At 38.9% G+C, this 25,552-nt stretch overlaps 2 protein-coding genes across 6 annotated transcripts in view; one reads left to right on the forward strand and one right to left on the reverse strand.

Moving 5' to 3' along the window:
* MTUS1 (microtubule associated scaffold protein 1) overlaps positions 1-6,185 on the forward strand; it is a 198,962-nt gene extending 192,777 nt beyond the window's left edge. For all 5 annotated transcript variants that reach the window (XM_048848138.2, XM_075127881.1, XM_048848137.2 and 2 more), the window contains 3 exons: positions 480-596; positions 2,364-2,461; positions 3,861-6,185. In XM_048848138.2, coding sequence (XP_048704095.2) covers positions 480-596; positions 2,364-2,461; positions 3,861-4,077 — 432 coding nt within the window. In that variant the 3' untranslated portion in view covers positions 4,078-6,185. The remainder of the gene's footprint in view (positions 1-479; positions 597-2,363; positions 2,462-3,860) is intronic.
* Positions 6,186-13,630: 7,445 nt separating this feature from the next.
* PDGFRL (platelet derived growth factor receptor like) overlaps positions 13,631-25,552 on the reverse strand; it is a 47,487-nt gene continuing 35,565 nt past the window's right edge. The window contains exons 3-6 of the mRNA XM_048848162.2: positions 24,993-25,144; positions 19,327-19,620; positions 18,742-18,881; positions 13,631-14,379 (exon numbers count right to left, since the gene is read on the reverse strand). Coding sequence (XP_048704119.1) covers positions 14,191-14,379; positions 18,742-18,881; positions 19,327-19,620; positions 24,993-25,144 — 775 coding nt within the window. The 3' untranslated portion in view covers positions 13,631-14,190. The remainder of the gene's footprint in view (positions 14,380-18,741; positions 18,882-19,326; positions 19,621-24,992; positions 25,145-25,552) is intronic.

Here is a 25,552-nt window from a genome sequence, read left to right on the forward strand (position 1 = left end):
TCTCTTGGGCTTAGTTATGACTAAGAGAAAACAGGAGGGTTCTGGGGTTCTTAGCAGCCTTAACTATTAGGGAGCCTCAGCACTACTGTAAAACGAATAAGTTTTACTATGCCTGCAATAATGTATCAATTTGATCCACAAGGGTTTTTATCATTTATACAAAAGCAAATTTGCATATGTTTGGCCAGTTATCCTATTTCTTTTGAACAGAGGTTAACCTTTTTATAGAGGTTTCTTAAATTACATTTTCAAAGGGAGTCTTTAGATCTTTTTACTGAGGGACAAATGAAATTAAGGGAGAGGAGAATAAATATTCAGGAGTGGAAAAAAAAATCTTAAGTTTTTTCCTTCTGACTCAAAACCATGTCCCACTTGATTTCATAAAGTTATTACAAACACCTGATTTACAAGTGTTTACTATATACTTTTTAAAATTGAAGTTCTGAGAAATAAGCAAACTTTTGTGGAAATCATTTCAGAAAAACCCTCAGATTATGTATCTGAAACAGGAACTGGAAAGTTTGAAAGCAGTGTTGGAGATCAAGAATGAGAAACTACATCAGCAAGATATAAAGCTGATGAAGATGGAAAAACTGGTAAGATTCTGTGGGGACTGTTTTCTAAGTTGTCAGATTTTCAGTGAATTCATGCTGGTCAAGCTTAAACACTAAGCTAATTGTATACACGAAAAGCAAACAAAAATTTTGCAAAGGAGCACAAGGTACATGTTAATGTCATAGGTACAATTTTACCTGTGCTGGCCTGCAATCTGAGGAAAGATGTTTCCTGAATGATACAATAAGAGAAACAAACAGTGGAACAGAGAGAAACAAATCAAATTTCAGCCAATTTTCTGAACCGCATTTCTTCTTTCCATGCAATTTAACTTGTAAATCCTGTAAATGCTATTTTATATTCTCTCTTGACTGAAGTGGGAGAGGCAAGAGGGGAATCCCCAGGTGGCATGATTAACTTTTTAACCTCTAGACTTCTGTTCCATTTTGTTTTGGGTTGTTAAAAATAATCTGTACTAGTTAGTTACTGTCCACAATATACAATCCCCACTCTTGACAAATATCAGGTTAAATTTCAAAGCATTTACCCAATAGGACTATAAGTCTGCTACATATGAGATTCTGATTGCATGGCAGAACCTTGTGGGGAAGCTTACGTAGTCCAGGCTGGCACTATGTCACAATGCCCATCAGGCAAAAAATGTTAACGGTCACGTTAAGGAGCTTATTGAAACAAGAAAGGAAGCAACCCATTCAACATGATACAGAAAAATAAAATTATCTGAATATGTTGACAGTGAGTAAATAAGTATTTCATTTCCACCTAAAGCCTATGTTGATCTGATGTATTGGATACTACTACGGCCTCTTTAAATTACCACTCTTTGGAAACCCCTCCTATTTTTGTTGTTTTACAGTGGAAGCTCTTCGGGGCAGGAAATCCTATAATGTTTGTACAGCATCTAGCATGATGGAGGCCTTGATCCTGGCTGGGGCATTTGAGCACTAGCTGAATACTTCTGCCATCATCTTCATGGAAATCTTACCATTTAATGCAGAGGAGAGAGGCTTAAATAACAGGGAGCAGGGTCTCAGTTAGCTATTACATTTTGTCTGGGAGCCAACTATTGCCATATACCAGTGATGATTTACAAGTCATTATGAAATTCTAGACGCTTCAGTGTAATCATGGGCTCTAAAGTCTTGTTGCCCACAGGGTCTCTTCTGACTAAAGATGTTGACTTTCGGAAATCCACTGAATGTTAACCCATTTCAAAGTTGTTTTTGTTTTTAAAAGAAGCTTTTTTCCCGTGATACTAATTGGGACATGCAGGAGTGTGGCTTTTTTAGATGGGGATCAGATCACTTCTGCTAATACAGAATTGATTTTGTGGGTGGTAGTGAAGGTTGAGGGAGAGCTAGTTATATATGGAGAACATTTTTTTGAATTTTTCACCTTTCCTAGACTATATATTGCATGGTGATCTAGTGTCTCAGCCATCTGTAATGCTATATGTGAAGAGAACTGTGGCCACCAGCCCAGAAATTCAAATAGCGGATTCAGCTTTTAGTGGGCAGCTAATCAAGCAAAAGTGGCAAAATGCCAACTAAGAAGCAAAAAGTAGACTTGCCTACTAATGATGAGCAATAAATCACTTTCACGTCACTTTTACATTTCCTCAAGATAATTCTATGTATCTTAAAATAATCTAACTTGTACTTAGTGTAACAAACTCAATTTCAGGTTAGTAATGCATATAATGGGTACTTGCCAATGCAATTATTCTGTATTTTTATAAAAAACAAACATCCACATACAACCCCCAACAATTTGTTCATTTGTTAAAGGTGGAAAACAACACTGTCTTAATGGATAAAATGAAGAAGTTTCAGCAGGAAAATGAAGAACTAAAAGCTCGGATGGACAAACACATGCAACTTTCAAGGTAAAAAATAATCCAGGCATTTTTATTAACTTGTGAAAACATAAATTTTATTCTGTAAATGAATAACCAGCATCTTGCAGATTTAAAAAGGTCCTTACCCCTGTAAGATATCATGCCTGGAAGATGGAAGCATGATGCTCATTTTTCCATCCTGTCTGATATGTGCAAATCTGAAATCCTACCTGAGTTGGAATGGGTATTGTGTGGGAGGTGGAGGCTCCTTGAAACTGGTGGCAGGGTATAAAATCATGACTGTTCTTATCAAATAAGGCTAGCTCTGTTCCCCTGGAAATTACAGCTCATGTTACTGTCTTGAATGCTCGTTAACATAGTTACCAGGGAAGTAAAGGCTACTCAGGAGCACCATCTCTTACAATTAATTGCTAGATGCTCTTTTTCCCTGGAGTGAAGTGCTCCTGATTTTATAAGAACTGTTCATAGTTTTATATATTAAAATGTTTAAAATTACTCGACAATTTCTTTTCAACAGTTTGTTTAATCAAAGGGCCAATGTCTGCTAAGCCTCCTGGTTCTAGATATACAGACTACATCCAATCCAGAAATGGAGTCTGACTGTGTTAATCAAATCTTCTAACTCTGCATATGTTGCAAGAAATGAATGGGCAAACCACTGTAGAGCATACAATAAAGAAAATAGGAAGTTCAGACAAATTTTGCAGGTCTTGCACTGCAGGGAGACAAAGCTATGACATGACTCCTGACAGGGAAGATGTGAAAACACTCTTCAGCTGCCTTCATTAATAAGAGTTGAATTTTAAGAGCCTTAAACTACCCAGAATTTTGTAAAATGACTGATTCATGCAGTAATGCTGGCAAGAATAGGCTGCTGCTTTTATGCAGGATTTTTTTTTCTGACATTGTTCTGTCTTCTGCACAAGCTGCCAGTTTAGGGCTTGTCTTCACTGCAATAGTTAGCTCAAGTGAGTACATTTGAGGTACTTCACTAGAGCTAGCCTAGCTCTAGTGAGAGATCACACTATGAAACATTTGAGCTGCACAGTGGTTTGAATAGCAGTGTGATTGTATTTGGAGCTAATCAGCTGTGGTACCTGGAGCCATTGCATGTCCACTGCATGACTAGCCCTAGCTTCAACAGCACTCCAGCTTCAAGACCCACTTAATTCAAGCTAGAGAATTGTGTGTGGATGGGAGTCGAATTGGAGCAAAACTCAAGTTATAGCTCCAGCTCACGATGCAGTGAGGGCAAGCCTGTAGAACCCAGCTGTTACTTCTTGAGAACAAATGCACTAAATCCTGATAAGGAACGTGTATATTTGGACAGGGATTTGTTATAGCTTTTTTAATTCTTTTAAAACTATGTAAGATGCTCTAACTTTCAAACTGAATCATGTCCACTTACTTACAATTATTTTTTCAGGCAACTTTCCACAGAGCAGGCAGTTTTACAGGAGTCTCTAGAGAAAGAATCAAAGGTAAATAAGCGTCTATCAATGGAAAATGAAGAACTTCTATGGAAGCTACATAATGGGGACCTGTGCAGCCCTAAGAAAGTGTCACCTAGTTCTCCACCAATGCCTTCTCAGTCACCAAGGAATTCTGGCTCCTTCTCTGCTCCTACAGTAGCACCAAGATGACCTCTTTTGAAATGAGGGGGAGACTACATAAAAGCATTTCACTTGTGATCTGCAGAACTGATCCAAACTCCAATCACGGGAGCAAGAGCTATATTAGCTGAGTGTGATGACTGAATTATAACTGGAATTATTGGTGTGGAAAACTGTTCTAATATGGGAGTAAGACTTTATATTTCTCCTCCAAAAAAGACTTCAGTAATGACTATAGACATTGTTGCACAAAGCACTTACAGAGCAAGGGAAATCTTGTTCATTGCCTTTTTCACCTAACTCTAAGAAAAAAGCTCAGGGGCTTATAGATAAAGACCACAACCTCTATAATGTGTTCCTTATCACAGACACCTTTCTGAGACTGTGGATGTGTGGTGTGGATGTAACACACTGTGTGTGTGTGTGTGAGAGAGAGAGAGATGCTGCCTTCTTTGCTGTGTATGTAATAAAGGACAAAACCTAAAGAATATACATTGACATGTACTTAATAATGTTGTCAATATGCATGTTTTATAAAAGGTTACCCTTAACTGCGGTTGAGGAGAAACTACCACTTGTATTATAGGCTAGTTTCCACCTCATCTTTCTGCTTCTGTTTAGTAAGAGGATGGCAGGAAATGTTTTATCTGTTGACTTGTCAGTGTCTCTACCTACCTTTATAGTGCAATTGAGTGTTTTTTCTAAAAAATTCAGTCTGATCACCAGAGTTGAAACTGCAGCCATACTGTCTGAAAGCTTTTTAGCTTTCCCACTTGTAGCGGTATCACGGTCTATTAAGATGGCAGCATTGCATTTTTTCAGGATACAGTCACGTTTAGAACACTTTTTGCTAAAATAGAAGTGGGGAAGTAAGGTGATAATTCTGGAACATTGAAATTGACAATCTCTGCAACTCTACTATAATCAGAGGTCAAAACATTAAAATGACTAGATTTAGCATTAAACCCCCATACTGCAGACATGCAACCAGACACAATCCTCTTGTCTGCTGAAAACAAACACCCAAACAAGCAACCATTACTTCCTAAGAAAAGCCCGGTAATTTCAAAGGCCACCTGTAGAGAAGAGGAGGGTCCTGATCTAATTGAAGACAGGATTTGCAAACCAAAAAGGGAAAAATAAGTAGGATGACAAAACATTCTTTGAAAGGGGAATGAGAACTGTAATAAGCTTCAAAAAGCAACTGATACCATTTCTCTGATTTTTGATGAAGTTTTGTTTTTTAAATGTTGTGCCCTTATTTTAACTTTCAGCAGTGTTACCAATATAACTGTATGGAGGGGTGGGAAGAACAACATGTGGTTCCACAGCTCACCTCTCCAATGTTTCCCAATTTCACTTGGAGGAAGTTTCCCCTTAAGTTAAAACAAACATGTCTGTGTTGCTGAAGATGGATGTAACATTTTACACTATGTTTCGAATTAAGGTAGTCACAGTGCATCTCTGGTCTTGTTACTGTTTTGGTCTGCACTTCTTTTAAAAATCCCATGTATCCTGTTTTGTAAGTACAGTTTCAACTTCTACTTATGGTTACAGAATGTTGTCTCTGCTTCTGATTGGGGGTTGTTTTTAAACCAGGAATATTCTACTGTCAACAGTGTTAGCAATAAGGTAAATCTTGTGCTTCACTGTATTTTTCCAGCAGACTGGGAAAGGAAGTCCAGTGGATGGGAGGGGAAGGGAAACGAAACTTGAAAAGCATTTCAAACCAAACATTTCATCTAGGATATGAAAACGCTGGCACTTCAGAAAGTGCATGGGTGTACAAAGTTATAGCAGTGCTCATTCTGTAACTATGAAATTGTAATATATTCAAGCTTGTAATTAAATTTAATCTACGCAATGTACAAGTGAAATCTGACTCCAGGAACATTTTACTTAATTTGCCTCTTTTTATCCCCTTTAAGGCACTGTACATGCCACTGTAGTTCAAGTGGTGTCAGCAATTATAAACACTGTTTTCCACAGATTTATAACTTAACTGTAAAAATCTGCTGTGGGCTGAAACTTGGCTTAAAAGTATTTCTTAGAGCATTCTTTGCTTTGATAAGGTTAAGGAAATTGGATCATGTATATTTGAGATGAGTGTTTAAAAATAAATTTTTTTTTACTCGTTTTACTTTCTGCTTGTGTAAGTCTAAAAAACCTGAAACTAAGAAGGAAAGTTGTCCAAGGGCTTAAGTAGTTGTTAACAGTTGAAATATTGAAACTTTACAATGGTTTTGTCCCTTCATGTGTAGAAGAGCTTTCATCAGTGTTCAGATAACTTATTAAATTTTTTATCCCAGCCCTACAGAACTCAGGATATCAAACTGAGTTTTGCTTGTGTAGTCTGTAGATCATAGAATCATAGAATATCAGGGTTGGAAGGGACCCCTGAAGGTCATCTAGTCCAACCCCCTGCTCGAAGCAGGACCAATTCCCAGTTAAATCATCCCAGCCAGGGCTTTGTCAAGCCTGACCTTAAAAACCTCTAAGGAAGGAGATTCTACCACCTCCCTAGGTAACGCATTCCAGTGTTTCAGCACCCTCTTAGTGAAAAAGTTTTTCCTAATATCCAATCTAAACCTCCCCCACTGCAACTTGAGACCATTACTCCTCGTTCTGTCATCTGCTACCATTGAGAACAGTCTAGAGCCATCCTCTTTGGAACCCCCTTTCAGGTAGTTGAAAGCAGCTATCAAATCCCCCCTCATTCTTCTCTTCTGCAGACTAAACATCCCCAGTTCCCTCAGCCTCTCCTCATAACTCATGTGTTCCAGTCCCCTAATAATTTTTGTTGCCCTCCGCTGGACTCTTTCCAATTTTTCCACATCCTTCTTGTAGTGTGGGGCCCAAAACTGGACACAGTACTCCAGATGAGGCCTCACCAATGTCGAATAGAGGGGAACGATCACGTCCCTCGATCTGCTCGCTATGCCCCTACTTATACATCCCAAAATGCCATTGGCCTTCTTGGCAACAAGGGCACACTGCTGACTCATATCCAGCTTCTCGTCCACTGTCACCCCTAGGTCCTTTTCCGCAGAACTGCTGCCTAGCCATTCGGTCCCTAGTCTGTAGCTAGATGATTATTGGATCCAGGAGAATCCTGATTATTCAGTTTCAGGTTGAACATATGTACACTAAGATACACCTCTAAAAATAGCCAGGGTACATAATTTATCCATGAAGAACTTAACTCTTTTTCAAGCATTATTGGCTAAGAACCACATTAGGTCCCTATTTTTCTAGCTTAGCTGGAAGTAGTTATATTCAAAGGGTAAGTGGTGTGTCTCGCAGTCTGTGTATAGGCAAATGTTGATTTCCAGTAATAACCATTGTGTGTTTAAGGAGCCCTTCTAGCCTTACCAAAGCATTTACTTTTAGTAACTCATTCAGAAATTGATCTATTTTACTTTCTCAAGAGCAGGGGTATTTAAAGTCTAGCAATCTGTTTCATTTCATGACTTTGCTCAAACTCCTTGGATAACAGATTAATAGCCTCCAAAGACTTTGCTATTTCTGGTCATTCTAGCAAGTGGCTTCAGAATGCACCATGGTTCATGTGAGGGATTTCTTGACAGGGAGAGGGAAGCGGACTGGAGATTTTAGTTGACGTTTAGAAAGATAACCCCAACTTTGACTTGAGCTAATTGTAAAGTTTGTGGGTTGGTGTGATTACATTCAATTTAAGAAATAGCTTAATGGTTCTCACATAGGGGAAAAAACCTTGCCATACATAACTATACAGACATCAGTTAATGGTCCACCACCTTTGTTTTGACTTCTCCCCACTTTTACCCTAAAACTCTAGGCAACAATGCAGGAGGCAGTCTCAAAAATGTAATGGTTTAAAAACAATTTCATGTTCTTACTCCTCTCTGTTATGAAGAGGTGGGAAAGTTTTGTGTGTATGGCTTTTAAAAATCAAACTGCAGATCCTAGAAAGGACTAACCTTTCTTTTTAGAGTCAGTCCTATCTGGCTGTTAGCCAGAAAAGAACTTAACGCTTCCTGCATCTGTTGTAAACTATGCCTGTTCAGAGGGGGGACAGAGTGACACACTGACTGCTGGCTAGGCCAATTGGAGCTTGATAAGCCTACCACAGCCTTGGCCAAGAGAGAAAAGGTCTTTTAGTGTAGGCAGTAGAGGCTCATGTGTTAAGATCTAGAGGTCTCAGGTGCGATCCCAAAGAGGATGACCCAGCTTTAATGTACTGTCTCCAGTCCAGTAACTTTAAAGGCAAAAAATTACAAGCATGAATACTAGAAGCCTGTTTCATAAGTAAATGTAGCACAGAACCCTAGCTTTGACAGTGTTCCTTCTCAGTTGACAGTAGTTTTTGCTTTACTGGAAAACAATTAGCCTTGGCAAGTTGAGAGGCAAACGAGTAAAACATTAGGTGAAGCTTAGTTTCAAAAACATTCCTTACATCATTAGAGTTCAATGTGCTCCAGAGAACAGTTTACAGGGGAAAATATACGCACTTGAATTTTGAGAGGCTCCTTCCCTCCTCCTTTACGGTAGGTCTCAATGCCAAGCCCCTTTTGAAAATGAAACTTCATCTTTCCAGTCAGTAAGCCAGTTGTGAAAATTTGACTGTGCTGTGTTAAATAGGAATCAGACTACTGTAGAAAAAAAGGGAGGAAAAATGTACACTGTTGCTAATAAGTCCACACTTCAATCTGGTCAGATGCATGGAACTTGAATGTGTCCTGATGAGCAGTCACTGCACTGTTGCTCATCATAATTTGTCAAAACAATTGGATAAAAATAAAATGAAAAAAACTTGCAAAAATTCCATTCTAAAAATCAGCTACATTATTGAACTTACAATCTAAAATTGCCACCTATTGATATACTCTGAATAAAGCTAGAGCAATGAAAACTTTAGCATACTTTGTAATAACCATCCTCTCAATCTAATGCTTGAAGTGAAGTCTTCCTCAGGTGATCAGAGTCACGTTTTACCACTTACTAAGACTATTAAGTACTGTAGCTTCACATCTGAGAAAATTCCAGAAGTAAAAATAAGATTGGCTTTGTCTCAAATATAAAGCCACTCTTTGCAACATTAACAAATCTGAGAGAAACCTATGACGTAACACACATACTGCAGTATGTGAAATACTTACACAGGGATGGTATCTTCACACTACAGTTGTAGTGATGCCACAAAAATAAACAATTCTTCATCCTGCAGCCAACCTGTATGCTGAATAAGGCATATGTAAAAAAAAACTATGTAAAAAATAGTTTGTGATCACATAATATATTACAGTCACACAAATGAAATGCCAGAATTTAGGCTGCTCATGGTCCAAGTTTTGAGGTTTTTTTGCACCCAAAAATCTTTTAATCACATTAAATCTCCCTTTTTTAGGGCTTTTTTTTTTTTTAAAGATGCTAATGTTTTATGTTACAACTAACATCTCCTCTTCCCACCCACCAGAAAATGCATCAGCAGGATTTAGCACCATAGTACAGAAGCCCATTATGTAGGGGCAGATGGAATACTAGCACCATGTGTTAAATCCAGTGGGTAGAAGGACTCTTGATCTCTCTACCCCTGAGTATGAGAGGCAGGTTGCTGCCCTCTTATAATGCCCTCAGAAGGGGTGATGGACTGCTAAGGCTGTGTGTTAGGTCTTGTGCTGCTGCTCTGGCAACTCCCTGGTATTGCCCAATGAGTGGGCTGCAACAGCAGTGGTGTGGGTCCAGAACTTTAGCATGCTCATGCAATTATCTGTGGCAAGTGCCTTGCATTTCTCAGGAAAAAGTTGGCAATAGCAGGAATATGGTACCTCAGCTAAATGGAATTGCATGGATTTAAAACAAAAAGTATTTATCTAGCACCAGGGCTTGCCTCTTGCTGAATTTCAAAAGCCTACTGCAAGTATTGCACCCTCTCAATCTTTTATAATTGAAAGCATTAGCAACTTTTATGCTTAGGTTGTCTGCCTGCTACCCCCACAATGAAAATTCTCAACACAGGAAATTACAATGATATTCAACATCAAATGTTTTGTAATCTTCATGACAATAGTTGGGTGACATCACCCCTAAAATTTTTCTCTGTTAAAATATTTGTCATTAGTAGATGTGACAAAACCCAAACTAAGAAAATTAATCATTTCCTTACATTGCTTACTGTTGTCATGAAGAGTATCACCTACGCTAAGTGAAGACTTTGGTGTTCAGAAACACTTCAGGTGCCTGAGTTTCTCTGGCCAACCACAGACATTTCAGCCTTGAGTATCACATAATTCAGACCGACACAGTGTGTCAGTGGATGATAAATGTTGGCATTTAAAACTACAGTTGCTGTATGGCAAGCCAGGAAATCATCTAGGGCTGCACTGGATAAAAATGGTCTACCTAGCAGAACAGCACCAGAAAGTCAAACTTTTTAGAGAGAGAGAGAATGCCTTGGACAGCTGCTGCACTATTGTCTAATCTCTTCTCTAGGATGGATACGCATCTTAAAATGGTGTCACACTTAATAGTGCTTGGTGCTTTTCTATCTTTTTTTCCCCTCTGCTTTTTTCAGAACATATTTGCGTTTTACTTGCAGCAAATGCACATCTGATAAAGAGTGGGAAGAACAAATTGTCTTGTGGTTGAGGCATAGGACTGGAAGCAGTAACATGCTGGCAGAGTTGGGGATGTTTGTTCTTGGACAAATTACTTATTTAATTCTGGAGAGGTGATTGATTCTCTTCTCCTTTTCACAACTCTAATTCTATTCATCTCAGTGGGACACCTCTCAGGATGAGAGAGAAAAATTAGGCCCTCCATGCCTCACCTTTCCTAGCCGTTAAAATGGAGAATGCATTTACTTCCAAAAAAAGGTGCGTCAGGCTTAATTCACCCCTATGGCCCAGCAATTTAAGCTCCTCCTCTGGAAGCTGCTATAGAGCTCTTACTTAGATAACCATACAGCTGCTGTGTTTGAGGATTTGCATCTTATTTCTTATTGCCTTGAGAACTGTCACCTAAGGGAGGTGGTGCTCCCACACCATTCAATGTGTTACTGAACAAAAGTCGATTTAGGATAGGTGATGCTGTCTCACTTGCTAGACATTTTAAGCAAATGAGTTATCTAATGACAAGTTTTGGAGGTACTGAAACTACTTTGAGCTGACAAAGGTGGACACCCCTAGCGTCCATCAGAGGGAAAGGTACAGGATTTTTCATTGATCAGAACAATCAGAACAGAGGAGAATGAAGACTTGGGTGGATTTTAAAAGCAGAAGCTGAAACTTTAACTCCTTCTCCCACCCCACACCCACAAGAAACAGATTTATTGGGGTGCCGTGCAACCAATGTTCTCTATGCCAAATAACCAATATTCAGGTCTAACCCAAGGGTTCAGCCCCCCTCTGAATCCTCTCTTACCCTCTGCACACAAAGGGAAATGAGGGCACACGGGAAGGCTGGTGTACACATACACACACTAGCTCTCATCTGAGCTAGCGCCCTACACATAGTAGTACAGCCACTGTCACATGGTCAGTAGCAGTATGGGTTAGCTGCTCTGACAAACTCACCGGGACCCTGTAGGTACCTAGTTAGGGCAGCAAGTCCATGCTACCATTCCTACGCTACCATTTTTACACTCTACATTCGCTGAGAGCTGGCACGAGTATGTCTACATAAGCTGGAAAGCACAGCCAAAGCTTGTAGTGTAGACATACCTTATGTCTTTGCAGAGTGAATCTATCCCATTCCCCGCCTCCAAGCTTATGGGTCCATCCAGGCTGGACATAGGCAGCAAGTTGCCATGAAATTACAAGCAAACATGGATACAGCTGCTAAATCCTGTCATAGCTCCTTACTAACCTAAACGTAGGCCTCAAGTAAAGTGGCGGGAACTTGTTAATCTTGCTGAGGGAAAAATTATTTCCTGACACTAAAAATGGCTCAGACCCACAGAAGTTTTGGAACACCGTTCAACCTATACATCCACTGTGGGGATGGACGCATGGGTCCACAGTCACAGTAGCATGGCTGCTGCCTGCCCTGAGCACTTCAAACACACAGGAAGGGCATGCACACAAAAGGCAATCCACTCTCCCTCCATCCACACAGCTTAGCCTATTGCACCAAGACACAGAGGATTCTTTCCCCCTACACACCTGGCCATGAACTCCAACTGCATTTCTGAGAGGGGTGCACAGAAGGTCTCAGGGCAGGGGGTTATCTTTCCCCTGCCAGTTAATCGAACAGCTCCCTTCCCCTAGAAAAGGGGATGGGGCAGTGGTGCATTTAATTAAGACTTATGTTACTAGCTGATCTGAATGAAGATTACAAACTAGCATTTCTGATGAGATGATGCATCTTATTGTTTTGCCTTTTCTTTATCATATTCTCCCTTGGGTGGATATCCCTTATGCACTATCCTCTCTGAGATGGTGAATTGAGTTGTATAGTCCCATTTTTGTATTTAAATAGGATTTTGTTTGTAATATTAATGTCCAATTTACAGGTGTGACTATTCTCCCAAGATGGCAGTAGCCATAAATGTTACTAAAGAGACAAGGTGGGTGAGATCATCTCTTTTATTGGACTTCTGTTGGTGAAAGAGACATGCTTTGGAGTTTACACACAGCTCTTCTTCTTCAGGCAGTTGAGGGTTTCCTTCCTGCCATTCGTTGATTGAAAAAAGCAAAGCACTACTGCTTAACTGAAATGTCCTATCCTTCCCTCTGACTTAATCTGTTGTTAATTATCCTATAGTGATGATTTTTATTCCTTGTTAAGGAGTGGGCTTTTCCACTGTATAAATAATTATATTCTTGTTGATGTAAATGCTGTTTGTTTAATGCAATTCTTGGTTAATCCTGATCAGCTGTAACCAGTTATGTTACTGGGTTGTTCTTGTATCGGTGGTTTGTAGCTTTATATCAGTCTGTGTGGGCTCTCAGGAAGGCACCAGCTATTGAAATGTCACTCTTGATCATCATCAGAACCATCAGTGTTGATTATGATGGGACAACCAATTTCTTAATTTAATAACCTAACTGTGGTTGTTTTCCTTTTTCTATTATACAACCTGCTTTTTGGCAACTCATTCCATAGTGAGAAGCTTAGCTGTTTCTCTCTCTACTAAATTACACAAGTCTACAGATTGTTTACATTTTTGATTCAGGTGTTTCATTTTCATTTATACTAAGATTGGAGTAAATTCACTTAATACAGTCAAGGTAGTTACCAACCTGGCTGATACAGGATCTTTTCTCAATCAGTACTGTAAATCAGTGTGTTCTGCTTATATTCTCCTGTGAAAGATTGCTTATAAATGCCAAGTCATATCTCTACTATGTAGCAATAGTTAAACTCCCATGCTAAAGAGGGCGGGCATTTTAAAATTAACTACGTAAGAGCAAGAGCGAGATATACAACTGGAAATACCCTAAGACAAAAATGCAAAATATTTTACCTGTTAACTATAATTTTTTTTAAAAGTACCTCCCTTTAAAAAATGTTCAGTGCTACCACAATTTAAAGTTAGCGTGTACTCAATCCTAACCATCTCTCAGGTATGACAGTAAACAGTAAAACCACACACTTATACAACTTTGTCAATATTCAGTAAAGAAATTTAATCAAGGTCTACCAAACCAGAGAAGAGTAATCACTGTTGACTAATTTTCTATAACAAGTGAATCATGACTAAGTTTTAATATTTTTACATGTACAAAGTGTTGAAATCACCACCATGACAAAGAAGAAAATATATCTATGCTGGTGGGTCTACTTAAAAAGTTATTTTATATCCTCCTGTCAGCATTCATGAAAATAATGCACAATCAACATTTTAATAGTGGTTATATTTACCTAACATAAAAGTTATTTGTATATAGACTCTCCCTACCAAAGATTTATCACTGTATTAGGAGCACTTGGGAGCCACATGCATAATCAGGCTACAAAGGTTTAATACATGGGTTTCAACCCAATTCTCCTGAGTATTGCTAAGCATTAGGATCTCTGCTCTCTAATGGAAGTGGAATGTAAGGACATGAGGAGAGAGATATTGACAGAAATCTCCACCTCAGAATTCATAAAAAGAAACTAAAGGGTTAATGTGTCCAATAACATACTGTTTGTTCATTCTGTGTCCACAGACTCCACACATCAGGTCAGTTCAACACGGGTGGCTACTGTGGTTTGTCCTCGTAGGTTCTGAGCTGTACAAATATAGTTGCCAGCATCAATGGTTTCAAAATCTTCAATGGCAATAACACTCTTGGAGATTCTTGTGGTATGCCCAATTCCTCTGTTGATCAGCCTCCAAGAATCTTGGATAATCACAGGCCTTTCATACTGTTTTTAAAACACCCACATAAGGAAATGATGATGTATAATTCTGCAAACGCTATTTAGTGACAGTATATTGTTAACAGTATTTCATTTCAAAATCCAAAACACATGCTCAGACATATGAATCTAATCTGAAAGTCAGATTAATTAAGCGAGGAAGCTGAGGGTGTTTAGCAGCCATTACAGCAATTTTCCTAAAATAAAAGCTACAGGCAAGGTTGATCACTACCGTTGTATTCATTTTAGCTTTTCCATTTAGAAATCCCTGTTTTAAATTCACTTTGAGTTTACTCTTGTCCCCTCTTGAAGCCACAACCAAACTGCACGTTCTCCCTCTGCATTCATGCCTTCATTTTAAGTGTTAACACAGCCATCTGTACCCTCTTGTGCTAGATAAGGATAGGAAGACTTTCATTCTGAAATTCCCAGGTATGCAGGTTTGGACTATTTGGCTGATCCAGTACATTTACAACTGTGGCCCTATCTAAACTACAAAAACAGCCACGTTTATATCAGTCAGATTATGGTTGTGGCCCACTTACGTTAATGCTTTTCCCATGCCTGTGTGAACAGATACGATACCTATCTTAGAGAATCATGTTTTAGACTTGGTATCTACTAGGGTGAAAGCTTGGTTCCCTAATGTGGCTGTGGATTTTTTTTTATCCACACAGGATAAAACTGTTACATTATAGTTGGACTGCCACCATTTCTGTAGTGTAGAGAGGACCCTTTTGTTAATTTTACAGCTGACACCGTATTCATCAACAACTTTCTAGACAGCACAGTATTATACCATCCAAAAGAGTTATTGTGTTGCCCTCCATCAAGCTGTTTCTGAAATATTCAAGCTAAAATGCAAGCAAGGATGTTCAGATAGCTGCCTGTTCCCATGTAAGAGTTGGAAAGCCATTTGGTTGATTTCATGGGAAAAATTCTATCTTGAAAAATCAAAATGTTAAAGGACATTTTCTGTAGGCCAGTGTCCCGACACTCACCTCAACCCCCACCGTCCAATGAGGTTAGAGACATGGCAGAAATTGACCCAAATGTTTATGTGAAAAATTTGATGTAAAGAACTGAAAACACAAGTCTCTGGTAGCAAATTATGGGGGGGGGGGGGGGTTAAATGCAGCGATATCCTGCTGTCGGATTACAATGTAAATGTCTAGACAGCAATAGCTTTTTCTGTTTGCATCCACAATGCTGGAAACAAAACTTTAACCATGTTGGCTTGTGCTACAATAGCAACCAGGACGAACCTGGTAGGAAATGAAAATATCTTCAAGCTCTGCAGTATGTTTACGCCAAAAAGTAAAGAAAATGAAACCCAAACATATTTAAAGTGTATGCTCTCTCTTCCATAAGAGTGAGGCACCTTTGGAAGGAAAGTAAGTTGTATCACATATAGATTAAGAATAGACAGTGTCTCTTTCTAGTGTTAATTTAGTAGCCATTTACAAATGCCAAGATTATTTATACAGGACCTCAGGACATCATATTCACCTTCAGATTAGTTTAATAGGAGAAAAACTGCTAAAAGCCAACTGTCATGGTGTGCAAAGACCAGTACATTAGCCAAAGAGAGTCCAATCTACACTTATGCACAGGAAAGAGGAGCCAGTGTCTAAGAAGCTGTCTAGTCTGTCTAGTGTCTAAGAAGTTGTCTAGTCAGTTACCCAGGCTACTCTCAACAAGTCAATCAAGCCAGTCATCAATTATTAGTTAAGAGCATGACACCTGATAACTGCTAACTGGCAGATTCTTACATCAGCAATAACATTGCAAAATGAATAATCTCAGCTAGAAAATACTGTAAGTAGGGTTGGCAGAATTTAATTTTTTAATAATTTCAGCAGATAGTAGCGATGTTTATTTTTAAGCCTTTTTTTTAGTTGTTATTGATTTTAAATTTTCACAGTTGTGGGAATTTATGGAGTCAGATAATGAGGGGATCTCAAACATTTAATAACAGTAGGTGTTGAGATTCAAAGAGTTAAAAAGCTCTATAACTGTTAACAAGCAAACTGTCAATATCACATGTCAAAATATACAAAGTAAATATTGTTAAATCAAACCTTAAGAAGTTCTCAGCATTTCTTACTTTTCCTATCTGGAAATTTTAATTATTATTGATGGAAATATTTTTGTCGCTTTGTGTATGTATGGTGAAATCAATGTAGAAATCAAGCCTACTTGAGAGTCTCTTCATTAACTACCTCCTACTTACTTGTCAGCAAAAATATTACATCCCTGAGAAATATAAACGGATAGAAGTTTTAAGAGTTGATGAGCACTTAAGGTTGCCCAAGTGCAAATTCCACAAATACAATTACAAAAAATTCAAGGAAAACACCAGATAAGCCAGCTATCATTCACATGCCTCAGTTGTCAGATTTGTACTAGAGCAACCTTAACTCAAATCCAATCAAGTTTTAGTTTGGAAGAATTTTCCAGTTATTTTATTAGCTATTTCTCAGCCTGGACAGCTAATGATGTCGATAGTATCCTCTCAGTATCCTTCCCCAGCCAGCCCCATTCCTTCACATCTTCCACCCACTCACCTGCTCCTCCACATTCTGCCCTTTCTCTCCATTCAACAAAGTTCAATATTGATCAGTACCTATTTATAAAAGATGCATGAGGCAGCAGTCATAGAGTTGTGAGAAGGTGGAAGAAATGAGGACTCTGAGAAGCAGGGCTGAGCCCCACTTCTTTTCTGTGCCCTCACAACCTCTCTCAACTCCCCTGATCTGAGTCCAATATGCCCTGTCTCTTAATAGACTCTGTGCTTTGCAGAAACTGGGCAGGCCGGTAGGAGGAGAGATCTGATGGAACTCAACAGTTCTGGTGGCTTTTTCTTATAGAAAACACAGTGAATATCAAATAATGGGAAGAACACTGTTAAACTGCCCTAGCCCTGAAAACACTGGAGGTTGTAGGGACTGTGGTTCTCAAAAGAAGAAAGAAAGAAAGAATTCAAGGAAAACAATTCAAAAAGGTTGCACTTAAAATAGTTCCTTTGCCAAAAGTAACTAAATATTTGACTAAGACAATATGATACATTGTTAACCTTGCTAGAAGTGTAAACCTCAATGCAACATAAATCACAGAGCTACTGAGACACATCCATAACATTCATTCTTCTTGGGCAGAAAACTGACAACAGGATCGTTCCCTTCCAGTTCCAGTATAACCGCTGTAAGCAAAACTGTTTGTTGCAGTAGATGGATGGATGCATGCTGACCACGACTGTCCATATACAGCAAGAGTGATAAATTCATGTATTTGTCAATCTGCAAACTATGCCTAGCACTGTAGCTGCTTATATTTAGGATGTTTTCTTTGGAGAACTTTTATTTTTCCCTATAGAAGCTTAAATTCATCACATACTGATCGTGCCAGAGAGGCATCAGTATCGTTTACACTTATGTACCAACTGTGTTTAACTCTTGGACCTCATGGCCAGGGTGATGAGACCAGAGGAGGAAATTACTGCCACAACATCCTGCCACCTGAAGTTCAAACCAAGGGCAGGTTTGCAAGTGTAAAGCTATTGTCAACTGTCAGCGTGGTACAGAAGGAGAAGAGTACTTACTGATAACATAAATATCCTCCAATGCTAGGACTACGGAGATCAAAGTGAGTTTGTTGAATTGAACCTCGCAGTAAATGGCACAAACATGTAATAGGCTCCACGTGAGAACCACCACGACCACCACCAACAGCACAAAAGTTTCCAAATGGCTCTTCAGTGGTAGCTCCTCATAGAAGCTTTTGATATGATCCAATGCAACATACAAAGAACAGCAAAAAATTCTCGATGCAACTATGCTTCACCATATCATAATTTTTCCCCAAAGGAGAATGATGACTGCCATCATCAAGAGAATTTCTTAAGCAAGGGACAAATCACTTCTTGTTTGTGAGAAGTTGGTGACCAGGTAAGCGTTCACTGTTTCCCATCATACCTCACCAGCTTGATTTTACCATCCCAGATACAGCTCTAAGGTTAGAGCGCATTTCTACAACTAACTCTGGGCCCTCACTGAGGAAAATGGGCTGAAAATCAACGAGATTGTATGTTGCTTCCTCCTAATATGACCTTACTACCAGGGCCGGCTCTAGGTTTTTTGCCGCCCAAGCTCCGAGAACGTAACTTCCCAAGCCAAAAAAGATGGCTGGAATGACGCCGCCCCGAGCACGTGCTTGCTTTGCTGGTGCCTAGAGCTGAGCAATGCACTCTGATCCACCTTGCCTTCCCCAGTTAGAAAACACTGACTGGTATTTAAAATGTTGTATTATGAGAGTTTACTCTTATTAAGAAAAAAAAATGCACTTCCAAGTTAGAATTGTGTGTCTTACCTCTTCCCCTGGGTACTTCCAACTGAATTCTACTTCTACGTCTGGTCCCCCAAGGACTATACAGAGAACATTAACGTTGTCACCACCTTCTGCTTTGTTGGATGATGCCACAATTGTTGTTGATGGTGGACCACTAGGAACTGAATGAAAGGTGTGGGTGGGAGGCAGGAAATAAATGTCCCAAATCAATAAAAATGTTAACAAGTTTTGCTTTGATTTATCTTGGCTCTTCCACATTCTCTATTATCCTCTTTAGCTCCAGTTGCTGCTGGAATTTATTATGCACCACAGGTTCCTATCCTGCCACAATAAAATGGTTTACAAGTGTGCACCTAGTTTTTAACTTAATAATATAAGCCTTATGCTTTCCTATATTAGCATAAATTCTGGCAAGATGTTCTACAAACAGATTTAATTTGAAAAGTACATTTTTATTTTAAAAAAAATCAGACAATTTGCAAAATTCCATAATTAAAATTAGGGTTTCGGGTTTTTTTCAAATTCACATTTGAAATGTTGCCCTATAAGCAACTCCAGCAAGAGAAGTGGGCTTGAATGTAAATCTATGGTAATCATTCATCTTACCTTCCACATACAGTAATTGATACTTGATGGAAATCTGAGGTGCTCCCTGTGATTCTGCTCTACAATAGACCACTCCTATATGGTCAGAGGTGGGGTGCTGATAGATAAAACCCTTCTTCACATCATAGATAATGTTAGTTCCATCTGTTTTGATTTCTTCTGCTGGAAACTCCCTGTGCAGAGTTACTTTTGCTGATGGGATGGTCACTCTGCAAGGGATTACTGCTGGTTTATCTGGGTTCAGGTAGACAATCTCGAAATAACTGGAAGTAGGTACAAAGAGCTCCCCTTTATCTATATAAGAAAGTAATGCAATATAATATTTAGCTATTCATATCAGAAAAAATTTAAATGTAAATGGTCTTCTAATATATAAAAAATGAACATAAGGGAGGAGAAATTTACTAATAATTAAGTTCAGATTTTGCATTAGCAGACATTTATTTCTGTGTCCAAAATATCTGGCAACAATCATTTTAACATACTTTACAATTAATTAAATCTGTCACCATGGACTTGTTTTTTTAAAAAAGTAAAAACATGTCTGACTTGGACAAACTAATATGCAGTTTGGCTTTAATCACTACATTTAGAAAAAAAAGGAATGTAGCCTTCTTTGCCTGTTTCATAAAATGGGGGGAGGGATTGTATCTTTTAAAAAAAGAAAAAAAGGCCATCAACAATTTTGGGATCAGCTTTTGAAACTATGCAGAATTACACAAAAAAGTCCTAATGAGTTATCTGGCTCTACTTAAATTCATCCACCCTTTTTCAAAGGGGAAAGTAGAAAAACACCAGGAGTTTTATTATGGCCTCTGACAGCATTTTATTTTGTATTGTGCTTGGGTACCAGCAGGAAGGTTCCTTGGAAATACCTAAGATTGTAGATACAGACTTTGAAATACTTAATTGTTTTTAGACTCTATGTAACTAAACAATTCAAACATTTTAGTGCTGTTAAGTCATCAAAAACAAGCAGTATTCTAATATGTTGACATATTGCTTATAAATGCAATTCTTAAACTCCTTAAAATTTCCACCCTGAACACTATGTTGTAAGGTGGCTTATCTGATTATTCCAACCTTTTGAAAAGAAAGAGAAGTCAGTGTTCCAAGGTTGTTTAGATAAATGGCTTCCATACAATCCCATGGCTCCAACTTATTTCTGAACCTTATTACAAACAATCTTATCTTAGTCATCTTATGCTATAACACTGAAGCATTTGTCAGCTAAAACTGGTTTAGCTCTAATCAGGCTGCAAAGTTTGTTTTTATCATTCCTAATGTTTCCCATTAGGATAATAAATTAACCATTTGCATTAATCACTAACAGTGTACTAGGTAATAATACTAGACTGTTATTTGACTTGCATAAAAACTACGGCTGTCAAGAGATTAAAAAAAATAATCTCGATTAATTGCACTGTTAAACTATAATAGAATATCACTTATTTAAATATTTTGGGGTGTTTTCTACATTTTCAAATATATTGATTTCAATTACAACACAGAATACAAAAAGTGTACAGCGCTCACTTTATATTTATTTTAATTACACGTATTTGCACTGTAAAAAAACAAAAGAAATAGTATTTTTCAATTCACCTAATACAAGTACTGTAGTGCAATCTCTTTATCATGAAAGTTGAACTTACAAATGTAGCGCTGGGTAAAAAAAAACTGCATTCAAAAATAAAACTCTGTAAAATTTTAGAGCGTGCAAACCCACTCAGTCCTACTTCTTGTTCAGCCAATCACTCAGACAAACAAGTTTGTTTATATTTGCAGGAGATAATGCTGCCTGCTTCTTGTTTGCAATGTCACCTGAAAGTGAGAACAGGTGTCAAGGCTGAATCCCCATTCTGTCACCTCTAGTGCAGAAGGTGAGGGCCTGCAAGGATTCTAAAAATTAATATGTGCCACGCCAGGCTTGTATTAAACTCCCAAGGTTACAGCTTTTCTCTGACCTTGGCTTGGTAAACGCTGCCACCACCCAAATGCAAAAAAAAAAAAAAAATCCTTGGACCCAGGAAGGAGCACTAGGGGAATTCCTCTCTGTGGGTTACCCTCAAGCCCTTTCACCCCCCTCCGGGGAAGAGATGAGAAAGAAAACAAAGGAAATTAGTTGTTGCCACCAGCTAATTAAAAAGCATATGCACAGACCTCTTAGGACACCAAAAATCCAATCCTGTTCTTAAAAAAAGGCAAATTTTATTAAAAACAAAAAGAAAGAAAATACATCTGGAACTTGGGCTTTTGCTAGATTTTAAAAGAGCAATTCCAAGTATCAAGCACCCAAAATAGCTTTCTTGGGGGTTCAGCTTAAAGGTTATAAGCAAACAAAAGCATCTGGGGTTAGCACAGAGGGAATCCAGAAGCCAAAATAAAAAATAAACCTGATTGTGTCTGTCTAAACATTCCCTATCCAAATAATTTCTTCTAGGTATGGAAGATGAATGTTCACACGTGGTTCAAGCCTTACATAGCATTGCTGCTCCATGTCTCCGTCTCCAGAGAACAACAGACAAAGGGAAAGTTTCTTTCCCAAATTTAAAAGTTCTAGCCTTCCCATTGGCTCTTTCGATCAGGTGCCCACTCCTTTTCTTTTACCTGTGGGCTTGTTAACCCTTTATCGGTAAAGCAAGGAGAAAACAGACACCAAGAGAGATTTTACAGCTAACTGGCTGGCTGGGTGTTCATAAACTGCCCCCCCTTCATTTATCAAATGCCCCCCAAATTACAGACAGTGCTGGCCAGCCTGGTTCAGATCGGGTCCACATCAGCTGGGATTTCTTCCTGGAGGTCTAGGAAACAGAGTTAATAAGATTCATGCACCTCTAATTTTACTAATAATTACATGAAGAACTAAACAGTACTTTTTACATTTCAAGGCCTACACTGACTTAGATTGCAGAGACATTTTTACCCGGCTGATTTCTGGGAAACCTTTCTGGGAGAGTGCATCAGCCACTTCGTTAGAGACTCCTGAAATGTACTGTATTTTAAAATTGAAGCCTTGGAGAGCTAAACTCCATCAAATAAGTTTTTTGTTAGGCCACGTCTACACTACCTGCCGAATCGGCGGGTAGTGATCCATCTATCAGGGATCGATTTATCGTGTCTAGTGTTGACGCGATAAATCTATCCCCGATCGCTCTGCTGTCAACTCCGGAACTCCACCAGGGTGAGAGGCGGAAGCAGAGTCGACAGAGGAGCGGCGGCCGTCGATCCTGCGCCGCGAGGACACGAAGTAAGTGATTCTAAGTCGATCTAAGATACGTCGATTTCAGCTATGCTATTCTCGTAGCTGAAGTTGCATATCTTAGATAGATCCCCCTGGCCCCCAGTGTAGACCAGGCCTTTGTCTCTTTCACTGTGTGAAGCCACTTCAGCATGGTCAGTCTGCAGGTAGAACCACCGTCCCCAAACGTATGAACGTAGCTTCTCCAGAGCATACACAATGGTGTAACATTCTTTTTCAGAGACTGACCAGTGGCTTTCCCTCCCAGAAAGTTTTTTGCTGCGAAACATGACAGGATGGAATTGCTGATCTGGTCCTTCCTGCATTAAAACTGCTCCTACACCACGCACGGACGCATCTGTGGTTACGACAAATGGTTGGTCAAAGTTAGGGGCCCTCAGTACAGGGTCAGACGTAAGGGCCATCTTAAGCTGGTTAAAGGCTGTCTGACACTTCTCAGTCCACTGAATGGCATTTGGCTGTTTTTTCTTGGTCAGATACCCACTCCTTTTCTTTTACCTGTAGGCTTGTTAACCCTTTACAGGTAAAGCAAGCAAAGAATAGACACCAAGAGGGATTTTACAGCTAACTGGCTGGCTGGGTGTTCATAAACAGGGGCTATCCCCCCACCCCTTTAATTTATTACAACAGGCATTCTCATGGCACTGTTGTAGCTGACGCTGGAAGATATTTACATGTCAGATGCACTTAAGATTCATATGTCCCTTCATGCTTCAACCACCACTCGAGGAGCCATGCTGATGACAGGTTCTGCTTGATAACAATCCAAAGCAGTGCGGACCGATGCATGTTCATTTTCATTATCTGAGTCAGATGCCACCAGCAGAAGGTTGATTTTCTTTTTTGGTGGTTCAGGTTCTGTAGTTTCTGCATTGGAGTACTGCTCTTTTAAGACTTCTGAAAGCATGCTCCACACCTCGTCACTATCCGATTTTGGACGGCACTTCAGATTCTTAAACCTTGGGTCGAGTGCTGTAGCTATCTTTAGAAATCTCACATTGGTACCTTCTTTGTGTTTTGTCAAATCTGCAGTGAAAGTGTTCTTAAAATGAACATGTGCTGGGTCATCATCTGAGACTGCTATAACATGAACTATATGGCAGAATGCAGGTAAAACAGAGAAGGGACATACAATTCTCCCCAAGGAGTTCAGTCACAAATTTAATTAATGCATTTTTTTTTAAACGAGTGTCATCAGCATGGAAGCATGTCCTCTGGAATGGAGGCCAAAGCATAAAGAGGCATATGAATTTTTAGCATATCTGGCACGTAAACGCCTTGCAATACCAGCTACAAAAGTGCAATGCAAATGCCTGTTCTCACTTTCTGGTGACATTTTAAATAAGAAGAGGGCAGCATTATCTCCTGTAAATGTAAACAAATTTGTTTGTCTTAGCAATTGCCTGAACAAGAAGAAGGACTGAGTGAACTTATGGGCTCTGAAATTTTACACTGTTTTGGTTTTGAGTGCAGTTATGTAACAAAAAAAAATTTACATTTGTAACTTACACTTTCACGACAAAGATTGCAGTACTAGTATGAGGTGAATTGGAAAATACTATTTCTTTTATCATTTTTACAGTGCAAATATTTGTAATCAAAAATATATACTTTGATTTCAGTTACAACACAGAGTACAATATATATGAAAATGCAGAAAAACATCCAAAATATTTAATACATTTCTACTGGTATTCTATTGCCAGTAAAACTCTGATTAATCACAATTAGTTTTTGAGTTAATCGCATGAGTTAACTGTGATTAATCAACAGCCCTAAAAACAACCATTAATATCTAAGTACGAGGGCAGCGGTTAACTTCAAGCTTTGTGGGCTAGTACGTATATTTACAGTAGTGGCTCATCTTGTAAGGCTAATGTGTGAGATGCAAAAAACTTGTGTGAAATCTTGACTTCAATGGGGCCAGGATTCCACCCTAGGAATGTAATATGCATAGGGGAAATGCATATTCGCATTAGAATGTCATGAAAAGATGCGTCGTAACATGTTACTTTATTTTCTCCCGCAAAAGTTTTTTCAGAAGGAAATAAAACAAGAGGGATGGACTCCTGCATTGTTAAAGTTTTATTGCAGATTCCAAAATTAGAATATTGTATCTGATTTTTGCAAACGATGCACTTTCTGCTTCCCTAGACATGGTTTTGGATATATATTTAGAGTAAAGCACAGGGAAGTAGACACACAAATCACATTATTGTTAATTATTTGCTTAATTTCCTGCTCACTCCACCAGTAATGTATCCCTTGGTATCCACTAGGGAACAACGTCTGGATACAGATCATGAAATGGATATGGATAGGAAAATGGAAATGAATATGCTAATCCTGCCTTGTGGACAGATAACCCAGGCATTTCAGTTTATAAACCAAATGAATCCATTACCTGTGAAAAAGATGTACGTTGAGCCAGTTTTAGACTCATCCTTCTTGCAGCTATAGCCATTACACAGAAGAAGCCAGCAACTATATTCACCAGAGTCTGCTGCAGTAGAATTTGTAAGTATCAGCTGACCATATCTGTCAAGCTGCTTAATGCTAGAGAGAACAGAGACATAAAACATAGCCAAGCACACACATATTTCTTTGTACATTTTCTCACTTCATTTCTATTTGGTTTTGACTGTTTTCTCTTTCATTCTGTAATTGGCTATTTACTACATCCTTCCCCTAACATGGGCATCATAAAACCCTGATTCTGCAAACACTTGTAAAAAATGAGTAGTCCCACTGAATTCAAGGGTGGAGGATGAGGCTATAACATGTTAGCAAACACATGGTGAAGAACTGGCAAAGCTGTGTTTATTATATGTTTTATTACTATTGTTGGTTTTAGTTTTAAGTTAAGGTTAGAGGGAGGGGAGGAATGGGAAAGTGAATAAAGGAGTGGGAAAAAGAAGGAAGGGAAAGAAACAGATGTTTGAGAATGCCATTTGGGATCAAACC

The sequence above is a fragment of the Caretta caretta genome, chromosome 4 (genome assembly GCF_965140235.1).
Source record: "Caretta caretta isolate rCarCar2 chromosome 4, rCarCar1.hap1, whole genome shotgun sequence".
NCBI lineage: Eukaryota > Metazoa > Chordata > Testudines > Cheloniidae > Caretta > Caretta caretta.